At 39.6% G+C, this 12939-nt stretch overlaps 1 protein-coding gene across 1 annotated transcript in view; it reads left to right on the top strand.

Moving 5' to 3' along the window:
* kazna (kazrin, periplakin interacting protein a) overlaps window positions 1-12939 on the top strand; it is a 224519-nt gene that overhangs the window by 17203 nt on the left and 194377 nt on the right. Inside the window, exon 2 of the mRNA XM_042491186.1 lies at window positions 6902-7059. Within this exon, the coding sequence (XP_042347120.1) occupies window positions 6902-7059 (158 nt within the window). The remainder of the gene's footprint in view (window positions 1-6901; window positions 7060-12939) is intronic.

The raw sequence follows: 12939 nt of genomic DNA, 5'->3' as shown, positions 1-12939 counted from the left end.
TAAAACCTAGAAATTAGTTGCCATTTTAGCACATCTGGTTCCCTTGTTTGGAAGTCAGTGGGTTGTTATGTCTCCACGGCGGTGAAAGCCGAGGTCGAGACGTTATGTTTTCAGGCCGTCTGTCCGTACGTCGGGCACATTCTCGTGAAAGAAATGGAGTCATCCATGAAACACCATAGACTTTAACAATTCATCAGTTGTCAGAGTGTGTGTCTGTGTGTCTTTAATAGATCTGAATGTAGCTCAGCCTTTACTGGGTGATGATAACATTTCTGCCTGACTGTCAAGTCAGTTTCATTACAATTGTTAGACCCTCACAAGGAAAACACTAAAATCCTTGTTAGAAAAGGAAATGTAGACATTTTAGTGGCCAGTGATTCCTGTGGTCTCTTTTGTTTGTTTTTAGTCATTTTCATTCATGTTTCTCAACAGAGGACTACAGTACTCATGCATATTGCATGCAGATGCCTATTGTGCCTCGTTTTCAGTGAAGGTATTTGGTTCCTTTTGATGGCGCGCCTTCGTATCTCCCACCAGCTTTGGCACTCGAAATCCACAGAGAACTTCTGAAATCACTTCAAACGTCATCTGATCACACGTCAGGTGTCAAGCAGTAATAACATCACTTAAGGCGGTCTGATGTGCTGAGAGTATCCTCGTGAGACACAGCTGAGCATGAAAACATCCAATCCTATCAGGTCATATATTTTCAACTCCAACAGACTTGAACTTGATACAAATTTAAAAATTGTCGTATTCTGTTTTCTCTTCATCTTTTATGGTGTGAAGCTGGGGAATGTTTTTTCACCGCAGTGATTTTAACAGTTTTCCTTCATTTTACAGTGTAATTACATTAATGGGAGTGCTGTAAACACCATCAGCCTACTTCAGTTTACAGGCATTAAGATAAGCAATGAGCCAATACTGCTGTGTTTTATTGTTATCAGTAGGGGGCAGTGTTGTATAGCTCTGCTACTAAGCAAGATCATTTGCTCTGTCAGATGCTTTTGGATACTGAATTCTCTCTATTATAATATGCACATCACTCCACTTAATCAGGATCACATCAGGACTGGTTGTGTAGAAGAATAGTGGTTGTTTCCTGCTGTAATTTCTTGAGTCACTTCTCAGTGGCAGCTTCAGATTCATGGTCTTGTAGTTCACCTGTCTTGTTTCTTAATTTTGTACTTTCAAATGCTGTGTTAGAGGAACAATTTCTGCATGAAAATAAGAACTCTATAATATTTACATCTAAAAAAACCTCTGCATATTCACAGGCATATATTCAGCTCCCTCTGTTTCAGAGCCTCAGGGCCTATCGAGCGTTTACTAAAGGGCCTAAAATAACTATTATTGTACCGTTAATGATGCCGCACATACTTGAATATAGAATATTTGATTAGTTTTCCCTTTATAGCCCTTACAGCCCATCTGTTACGTTTGCCAGATGTTTAAGAGGTGCATCACTTTAAACTGTGCCCAATTATGCACATACTAAGCCACATGCCAGGCTTACAGTTAAGCACCAGAGGAATTAGTTTCACCATTATGAACACAAAAGGAGTATTCACTGGCCGAAATTGTCCTCCATTATGCGGCTATTGGACACTTTGATGCAAACCCATCTGGAAAATATGATTTTAGAAAAGCAACAGGCCGAATAAAACAATTCAGCCTCTTTTGATTCGACGTGTCCATGGCAGTGAGCAAGCTCTTTTTGATATTGAAAAATTGTGAAAATTAAAAAAAGGGATCCATACGCTCAGTGTGATGAGTAAAAGTTCTAATTTTTATTTTGTTGTGTGAAACTGTTGCCCGTTTTTGCTGACTGCTGACCAACTGAAGCGACAGTTCATTTATTTATATGGCCTGTCTTCACAGGAATATCTCAGATGAGGGAAAGAGAAAAGCCTGCTATAGATCTAACATAATGATCAATCACACGACAAATGAAGCTATACATTATTACACACAATACTACAGAGAGACATGATAAATAGGAGTACTGTGTAAGTTTCAACACTTGGTCATACAATGTTTCAGTACTGATACCAAAACTATATATTTTTTTTTGGATACCTTAAAATGTGGAGAAAAACATGTTTTTTTACAAAACCCCTTTTACGTCTGTTATATTCAAGCCCTTGCCAAACTAATTCACACAAGACTTGATTTCGCCCAGCGCTGCCAGTGAAAGCTCTCTGTATGAGTCTTGTGTCGGGTGTTTTTGGTGACTCTCCCACGCTTGTGCACCGGAAGCGATGCATTTTATGTAATTTACATTCGATTTGTTTGTTGTCTGTGTGTATAAGTGTGATTCTGATGTTTTCTTATGACACTATACATGCTGACAGTTTGAAATAAAGATTAACAAAAGAAAGAAAGGAGGACGGGCCACATGTGAGACGATAGCGACTGAGCAGCCGCTAGGAGTATGGCAGAAGCTGTGGCGGTAAATCCTTAAATGCGTCCTGGAAAAGTATCTGGACTGGATGCTCCGGATGAAAAACAAAAAAGAAAACTCTGCAAAAAGTATCAAAGCTTCACCAACTTTATCATGAAAATAATATTTTTATAATAAAGTTGTTACTTCAAACGCTGTTGGAGCTTTGATACAACACCGTCCTTCCCCATTCACCTCACTGGTAGGTGAAGTTGTGCCACAACCCTCCTGTAGAGAACACATTAGAATAAGAAATATATGCTAATATTATTCACAACTTGAACTGAGGCATACACTAGTTTGTAAAAGAGGGAGTAAAATGTCCCCTCTTCACAAAATGCATTTTTGTTAATTAACACGATTAATAATTTAAATTTTGAACTACAACTGCACACTACTTCACACGTTGCGTAGACATAATGTGCGATGTAAAGTGAAGTTTTCAATACTTTGCAGCAAAATGAAAAACTTGGATGAGGATGACCTTGTACAGCTCAGTGCACTGCAGCAAATGTAAGTCTGACATCAGAAACCCCCGGAAATGGATTTTTGGCTCATCACTCTCCATATTTCTCAACATTTCTCCAAGATTTCATGTGTGCTGCGAACAATTCCCATGAAATAAGCCCCTTTTATCTCGACTTTAGCCTGACTGCTGCACCTTATCCTATTAGGTTTGCTGCATACATTCTTTTAAACATTTGTCATCGGTTTGTGATCTTATTTCCCCTGGCACCCAGACTTCTCCCTCCTGAACAGATAAAGGCCTGACGGGGTGCTGCTGTAGCCTCTCCCCCCTCACTTGTTGTGCTGTTCCTGCTCTATAGGAGGACATGTAAGGCACTTTGTGATTTGCCTATGCCAGCAAGACACAGCAAGAAAGAGGAGAGATGACAGGAAGAAGAAAAGAGACAGGAGAAGCGCAAGCGCTGAGCTGGAATGACAATTTTCTATTCTTTGCATCCATTGTTACCTAACTACTGCAGTTGTAGCTTTCTTTTTCCTCCCCACCTCTGCCTCTCTTTCATCAGCTTTCAGATTTGCTGAAGGCGAGCTGTAGGGGAAATCTATTTCCGTTTGCAGATGAAGAATGTTGAGACGCACGGAGGAAGCAACACCTTTTAAGAAACGTATTGATTGTGTGCTGGTTAATAGTTTGTCTGTGAAATGATGTGTGATGCTTCCAAACCATTAAATTGTGCGTTGTTGCTTTAAAGGCTTAATGATTGCAGTATTAGGCAACTGGATGGTCAATATTTGATGTTGAATATACAGGGTAAAGGTTACTACGTGTGTGTTCGACCCACCGTACTGCAGCAAAATATATTGATTTCAGTGTGTAGTGTAGCTTTCATGATCAATAGCTATGAATTTAAATGTGATCTATGATGTCGACACTACAGTTTGAATGCAAGTGTTAATGGTTATCTCTCTCTCTGTAGGCTATCAGGCCTGTGGTAGTCTGGAGACGTGTCCAGGGTGTACCCTGCCTCTCGCCCACTGTCAGCTGAGATCGCCTCCATCAATCAGTTATGAAAACAAGATAACCGAGATAAAACGATTATTGTGCCACATTCCATTTTGCAATTATGCTGTCGTTTTGTCTTGTGTAATTCAGGTCAGTCCCGCGCCCCCTTTCCAGTGGTGCACTCAGTATTGCCAACCTCTTGCTAGATTTAGCAACTTTTAAGACCCTTTAGTGACTTTATGTCAAAAATAACTTCCTTACTGTGACCGCTGCAGGTGCAGCCTGTTGAGTTCACTTTATCAATATATTTATTTGGTAAAAATTTATTGTGATATTTGATTTTCTCCATATCACCCAGCCCCAAATACACTGAAACCCTCTGATTTTCTATGCAGCACATAACTAAATAACAGGATCACACTGTAAAATATATTTTAGTTTATGATATATGCTTAAGTTGCCACTTCATGAGGTATACCTATAAGATCTAATGCAATCCACCACAAAAGTTCAGCCATAAATGCTACGTTTACAAAGACAATGATGTTGAGTTTTTAGTTTGCAGTGGTGTTTAACTGGACTGAATAATATTGAGATTATTTTCTTGAATAATTAATTTATTGTTTAGTCTTTAAATTGTCAGAAAACCGTAAATGTCACATTTTACCAAAGCCCAAGGTGACATATTCAAAATGCTTGTTTTGCTTGACCAGAAGTCCAAACCCCAGTGAAATCATATTTATTGTCATACCAGCAAATAATCAGATTTTAGTGGTGAAGTGAATAGCTTTGGGCATTTTTTTAAACTAATCAGGAATATCAGGAATTCGCAATAGCTGGGACCTCCATTGCCAAAAACTTTTGCAGCAAAGGGTGGAAAATTTTTAAATGGACCGACCAACTTCCCAAGCGAAAGTGCAAGCTTATAGAGTTTTTGGTTGCAGCTACAGGATTTTTTTCAGCTGCAACTAATTGAGGTGTTTCTAATGTTTTGTCCACCCCATTTATTATAAAACAACATCTTTAAACATCCAAGCCTAACTCTGACCAAAATCTGAGAATTTATTACAAAGTGTCTAACATGCTGCTTCTGGTTATTTAGAGAGCAGAAAGTAAAAAAAAAGTAATCCAAAGCACACAACAGCGTTCCACCAATCTTACCTGCTTGCCCTTTTTTGCACAACCATAGCTAAATTTACACCTCAACATAACTTCTGCAACGCTTCTTTATATTTTACATAAAAATATTTCGCATACATCTCAAAGCTGTGCTGGCTCACAAAACTGAAATCCTTTTAGTGTTAGCGTTCTCAAGGTGTGAACAGGGAACTGATCAATATTACACAGTTTTAACTCAGAAATGCCTGCATGTCTATTAAACGGCCAGTAGAGGGCAGTAAGAGTAAGCAGCTGAAATCACATTTGCCAAAGCTCCACCGGAGAGAGGAGCTTTCATACATAACAGCTAATGTGCATCAGTGTGATTCCACTTGAGTGAAAAAACAGTGAAAGTAGCAGGAAGAGAAATGTGGCCTTTTGCCTTTTTGCACAAACATCAAGTGGACACTAACTGAGTAAATGCGTGAGAACACCCACCTGTACTGCACTTGATTATGTGTTGTGACTGTTCAGAAAGGTGAACTGGCTGGAGTGTCTGTGAACTCGGGTGACAACCAGCCCACTCACATATTCAAACAAATGACGTCTGCTCAACTCTCACCTCGAGGGGACACAGTCTTCCTCCTCAGCTCCCTCTTTGCCTTCTTATCTCTGCCGCCTTCAGTGCCGACTTGTCAAATTTCCTACTCAAAGCTTGTTTGCTTGGAAATGTCAGCCACGGTGAAAGAATTTCTTGGTTATGTAACACATTAATCTATGCTCTCTTTTTTTTTGCGTGGGCTTTTGTGTGTGAAAGAGGCTTTATATTTGCATCCTGAAAAGACCCTATCCAGATTTCTTGGCCTAAAATCATCCTACTCTGTATGGATTTAGCAGGTTGGATTTCTTAATTTGGCAGAAATGTGCCAGTGCATGATTCCAGCAGAACACAAGAGATTTAAGAGTTCAGAGCCTGTATCAGATGACCTCTGGACAGAAGGTCGATCCTTGATCACTGCTCCTCTGTCTGCCTTTATAACTGACAGAGCTGTAAAGTTTGAAGTTTTAGCAAAGTTTAAATGCTGGATAATGAGACATTAGGGGTTGGTGTAGCAACTCATGAAAAATACAAAAGATACTTATGCTAAAAAGGCAGAAAAATATGGAAATTGCTTTTTCTCTCACTCTTTCATTTATCCAACATTTCCACCATGTGGGTGGCCTCGGAAATAGTTGTGGTGACCTTTCAAAGACTAAGGGGGATTAATGGTAAATTGAAGAGGTTTGAGGAAGTGTGTGTGTGAGAGAGTGTGAGTGTGTGTGTCTGTGTCTGTGTGAGAAGGAGGAAATACAGTGGGCCTGGCTATATTTTTTTTTTATTGTGGAAGCCTAGCTGGAGAGGAAACCTGAAAGGAGAGCTTTGCCAGGGACACACAAGGGCAAGAACAGGGAAACAAAAACAGGATGGCTCTCAGGCCGACATGGAACATTCTGGACCAGAAAGGGCGTTGACAGAGAAAGTCAGTGACAGTGTGACAGTAGGAAGCTGTGTTCTTCCACTGTGTTATCTCTGTTGTTCCTGCTCAGAAAGAGGCTAGTGCTGCATCCACACAGGAAGAAAAGAATTTTGTGTGTGTGTGTGTGTGTGTGTGTGTGTGTGTGTGGCTCTCTAGTATTGAAAGCATTTTACGATCCACTTAAGTGTGCCTGCACTCTGATAGAGAGGATGTATAAATATATACTGTAATTTACATTTGTACAGTTTTATCGTCTTTTGTAATGCAGGTTTAATTCACCAGATTAATGACTGATATTTTAATCACTTCCAATCAACATCCAAATCTAACAAATGGTTGTTATGTTAACGGACTTATTTCCGTGTGTCCCTGTAGCTGTGCAGTCCCTGAACAGCCTGAATGACCAGATTGCAAGCTTTATGGTGACTGGACCCAAGCCCCTGGAGCAGGAGCAGCCTGTCTTTCCTCCTCCAGAGAAGGAGACGCTCCAGAAGTCCATGACCCTGATGAGGCACCTCCTTGTGGATGCACAGGTAAGAAACAGAACATTCATTGGCTTGCAAGAAGGCAGGTGGGGGTAGAGAAAGAAAGTCGATATCGATAGTCACTTTTACACAGAGATCGTGCCAAGTCCACTCTTTATTCTGCCTCTGCGTTTTTACGCAGTACCAAACAACAGCGGCATCAGTCCGCTCCAGTGTGTGATTATACACTCCATCACAGCATCCCGCACACAAAAAAGGGATGACAGACGTAACATGTAACACAACAGCCTGGGCCTCTAGTGTGACATATAATATATGCGTCGGCAGTGCTTTCTTAACAGTAACAAAGGCATATCATGTTAATCACAATCATTTACTGTCTCTGTGGTGGCTGATCTTGTCCTCTGCTCAAAGGGTAAGGAGCCTCCGAATTGAATTGTTTTCCCAGTATGCAGACATTTACAGCTTCTCATGCCGCCCATGGTCACGTCTTTCCAGCTTCACATTTTACATGGAACGTCGTCACGGCGCTGTTACCGCTCTGTCCCCTTCTCTGCGATAGGATGTTTATGCAGAATGTTACATGCAGAACAGCAGGGCGGCATAATGGAGTGATTTTCCCGTCTTGAGCAGGCTGTGTAAATGTGGCTACTGAAGAATAGTTGTTGTATACGGGATGAGATATTGATCTACGTTGTCCTTTTCCTTATTTTTTTTCCATTGTGGAATGCAATGTTTCAACTCCACTTTTTAGTACTGACTCAGCTCGATTTGAACCTTGACTGAGGTAGTACCAAAAAAGTACCAGGTGCTAAACACAACTTTTGCTAAAGAAAAGCCAAAAAAGAGGGAGTCTAGTTGAGTAGAGCCGTGCCGTACCCTGCAGTGGAAATGCAGCATTAGATCACTGGTTGAAGCGGGGCTAGTGTTACTGGTTGGTCACACCAGCCTTTGTAACAGCAACATTTCTAGGTCTGTCCCTGAATCACGATTGTTTAGAGTCCAAGAATTAATCACCAAAACAGGCTAATTTCAATGACATTGTTGCGATCAGTGATGATGGAGAGGGATATTAGTACAGTGCTTCTGTAAACTTTGGTGAACTTCGATATACATATTTTCACTGTGGCCCAATAGCAATTATTGGAAACTTTCATTTTAGCTCTATAACAAATCCTGAATAAAGTAACAATCCCATCACTGTTTTTTCGTAGTGCAATCATGGCCCTTACATTTACGGTGTAAAAATGATTTCTGAAGTTAAAACTAAAACTAAAAAACAGAAAACTGCAGATGACCATGTGATCTGAGAGCATGAATACAATATTTACATACATGCATGTTTTATATTATTGTAAATTAAGTGTTTTTGTTTTTTAAACTCTTGGTGTATTTAAACAAATAATTTTGAAATTTTGAGAAAAATTTACCCTGCGGTTATTTTTTTGAACTATTTCTGATATTTTATAGACCAAATGACTAATTGCTCAATAAATCTAAAAAATAATGAAATGTGATTTCTGCCACTTGAGACAATGCAGGTGGCGCAACTAAGCCCAGTACAACTGTCCCTCCCAGCTCCCTTACGGTCAAGATGGCAGCAAAAAAAATAAAAAGATGGACTTTTCATTTCATATCGAGCCTGACTTTAGTGGATCATAACATAACAGATATGGACTCAATCTGCAGATGCTCCGGTTCAAAATGAGACTGTACGGCTTGTTTTTAGCTGAGCTGATTGCCAGAAATGCCTCTTGCTTTATGCTTTTGCTACTTTTGCGGATCACTTTTGACCCTAAGAGGACTGAGACGTCAGCAGTCAATGATAGTATAGAATGTTTTTTTTTTCAACAATTGTGAATTACCACAACCATGACATAAATGTACCCACAAAATATTAGGCTGATGTGATAGATTAGCTGAGGAAAGATAGGCACACACACACGCGACCAAAAACATGATCCCCACCAGACTTTAGGTCTGCAGAGAAAATAAAATAACTGAAAATAATGATTTGTTGCATAGCTATGTGCAATGCAGTGAAATTATCTAGGACTAATGACTAATGACTAATAATGACACAAGACACATTTAATCCACTTTATAAGCTGCAGGCTAATGCGATCTTGGAGAGCAAAGGTCAAAAAAGACGCTTGAATTTGTGAAATCACAAAAAGAGAAAACCCAAGGTTGTGTCACTACCTGGCGGACTCGTAGTGAAGGACTTCATGCTTCATTTTGCACCAGCGCAAATTGTTTGTGAAGACACAGAATACTATTTCTGAGCTGCTCCAGCAAAGGGTCTCAGATGAAATGAAAATATTGACTTTTTGTAATAGGGGTGCAACAACAAGGTTACATTTCCTCCATGAGAGTCAGTTGCCACTTAAATTCCCTCAGTGTGATGACAGATCCACTGAACAGAACATAGAAAGTATCCTTACAGTTAATTTGTTTTTTTGTTGCCACCTCTCCTCTCACTTCAAGTCCTTCATTTAGAGATGACCCCAGTGTCCTTAAGATAATTTTCCGAGGCTTCAATCATTAAAGTAAGCAGCTGTGAGGATGTCTGTGGATTGATGTTTGCGGAGTGCTCATGTGGCACCCGTTTGTTAATCATGAATTTGCTGAACCACGTTTGTTGTGTCAAATAGAGGCGAGAGGGACATGACATTATTGACAGCATCTCTCCTGCATCTCTCCTCCCTCAGTTTTCTCCTCTGGTTTTGCTCCTGCTCGTGCTGATAATTTCACATAACCTTTGTGAGGGAAGAGGAGGAGGAGGAGGAGGAGGAGGAGATGAGAGGCTGGATTCCTACGAGCTCGAATTAGGGGAGGGAGGGTGCAGTCAGCTGAAGTGGCAGTGTCAAGAGTGTGATTGAGCTGTTTGCGATTTAATGCGCATATGCTTGTTGTGTTAATTTGTTAAAGTTTCATTTGTATTCCCTCACACAAACACAAATTAATTTGTATTGAAAATTTTCTGTATGAGCTCGAAAGTAGCAGATGTTGCTGAATTAAAATGCTCATGAACTTTAATCTGCTACAGCATTGCAAGGCTTTAAGTGCTCGCTGGTTGGCCATTTTTATATAGAATAATTTAAACAAAACTAAAATTGGTTACCACACAGATCCAAACAGTACAGAGTACCTACTTAGCATTTTGTCTCTTGGATTCTCTCAGCCTCTTGTCTATGTCTCTGCAAGGCTAAAAAGCGTGTTTGATGCTCAAAGCTCAGGGAAAATTCACTTGCACACCAGGACAGGAGACGCAGAGACTACTGAGTGACTGTTGACTGACATTGAAGGCTCCTTTCTTCTCTTTTTTTCACTTCATCACTTTTTCTCTCTTTCTCTCTCTGAAAGACAGGTAGCCATCTTTCTTTCAACAACACGGCAGACTCTGTCTTGTTAATTTACTCACTTTCCAGGTACCTCTCATTCTGTCAGCAAGCTTCTGAACATTGTTCTTTTCCTTTTAGTTGTAGCACAAACAAAATGTTGAAGCGGGTGTCAATCAGTAAGGATGGTTGTCCTTTTTTTTGTTTCCTCAGAGCAAAAAGCTCCATGCAGTATAAAGTGGCTGATGTGTCAATATGGAAAATATGTCTGTATAGTAAATTTGTCAGGTTCGCCAGTAAACTGTATAAAATATTGGATGCAGCCGCCATGACATCCCCCATTTGCTTCTTGACTCACATTTTAAAGCCTTGAGTTTGGCATTCGGCATTCTGCCATCGACATCTTGTTTTTTTTGTTTTGTTTTTTTCCCTTGGAGCAGGAAGTTACCAATGTTGGACGAGAGGGTCATTATGTATAATAGCATAGATGGATGGGTTATATAAAAATTCAGCCCCTGTACAGTTTTCATGGATTTTGAAATTAGCCATAGAGACCAAAACCTTTTTCTTTCTTTTTTAACCAGTCTTTAATAATATTTATTTTTACTGTTTAGTTTGGCATTTAAAAATTGGTGTCCATGGGGATTGACTGCTTTTAAAGCCAGCCTCAAGCGGCCATTTGTTGAACTGCAGTTTTTGGCCCTTTTACTTGGCTTCATTTCAACTTGGGTCCGTGTAAAACATGACAATGAAAACATTCATGTTTCAAAATCTAATATTATATATTGCAATTAAATACAATTTCAATTATTGGAATTATAGAGTTTCTGTTGTCATGGAAAACATAAAAATGTCACAAACCTGGAAATGTGGTTTGATTGTTTGACAAATTATACGCATCTATGACGCATCTTTTTAAAAGTTTATTCATGTGTTTATTCAATGTTTGCGGTCATTTTCTCATAGTCTTGTTTTGACGGTTTAATGCCACATAAAATAACAAATTTATCTGATTCCTCAAATCCCCAAATGACTACCAACCACTCTGAGAAAATACAAGAAATGGCAAATTGAAATGTGTATTATCAAAAAATGAAATATTTGATAGTAGGCCTACAGAAGTTGGTGGCTAGCAGTGTTTCAAACTAAAAAAGTACTATTGAAGCTCAGCCTGTAGTATACAGATACAGTTTTAAACAATTAAGATTATTATGATTGTCTAAATAATTATAAATCATTTAAAGTCTGATAAGTATAAACAAAATTCTGTGGTTTAAGATAACAAGGCGTATCCTAGACTTAGCATGAATCACTGGAAAATTATTTCCAAGACAGTAGATGGATAATTTTGATACTGTAATACACTGATTTTCTTTTCTGTGTTTCTGGCTTTGATCAAATGAAATTGGCACTTCATTTTCTTTTACTTCCACCTTGATGGATCCCCAGTGACTGCGGGGGGGGCTAGCTGACCTCTCTGAAAAAACTTAAGATTCTCAAATCTTCCTTTCACCTTTCTCCACTTTATCATGACATATCATTAGAACATGGCAATTTTTACCAACCACTGCTATTGTCCTGCAACAGACAGCTCACTGCAGAGCGGCTCCATGTGGATCTTTCTGTTCCTCCAAGGGCCCATCTGGTGTGTATACTGCAGTCAAGCTGGGAGGAGATTGGCTGCTGAGCTTTTGCCACTGACCCTCTCTCTAACTCCCCCTCCCGTGCCGTGCCCGGCTGTGACTACATTAACTGTGCTGTCAGTCATTAGCGGAGGGGAATGTGGGGAGAGACGGGGAGAGTTTAAGCAAAAGGGGGAGATGGACGCAGATTGGAGACCAGTAAAGGTGACTTTGACAGTGACTGGTTGGAGACACTGATAAATAAGATCTATCTGACCTCCTCCGACCTCCACTCTGCTCTAATCATCACTGGAGAGCTGCGGACAAGTCTGTCACTTTAACAGAAAGAGCAGATTCCTGGGTCCTTTTTGTACAAGTGCACAAAATTTTAGAGCTAAAATACAATGAATATAGAAACATGTTAGATCAATATTAAACGTAATGAAATTTTTCCAAAAAGCAGTAATTGTGAGCCTTTTGTAATTCGTATTGACCACAGAGCAAATCAATATTGCTGGCATTGCTGGCTATTTTGAGAGGATCAATATTGTGTGGCTGTAAAGTGCACTAACTTAGCTTCGCCAGTAAGTATTGTAGAGTTACAAAGTCTTCTTTTTCTGAACTCAGAGACATGGATACAGTATTATAGAATCCCCTGGAAAATGTGTTGTGTTGTGTGAAAGTAAATGGATGGTAATTTTGACATAAAACTGCACTTATTAACAATTTCATACTAACAGGATGTCATTCCCAGGGCTAGTGCACTTGTATTTTCATAAAGCAGGGTTTCTCCATCCCTCATTCTTCAAAAACTGTCCACATTAGCACTGTTAAAAAAATAAAACAGGCAAGAACTTTTCAAATTGATAAAATGTTGTGTTCAGTGCTTGTTCTGCTGACACCATGTGGCCAAAAAAAAATAAAGGTGTCATTTATACTCCCTTTAACCATCACGGCCCACATAT

This window comes from Plectropomus leopardus, chromosome 8, assembly GCF_008729295.1.
Source record: "Plectropomus leopardus isolate mb chromosome 8, YSFRI_Pleo_2.0, whole genome shotgun sequence".
Lineage (NCBI taxonomy): Eukaryota > Metazoa > Chordata > Actinopteri > Perciformes > Serranidae > Plectropomus > Plectropomus leopardus.
The sequence above is the reverse complement of the archived record's forward strand: the minus strand, read 5'-3'. Positions and strand labels throughout refer to the sequence as shown.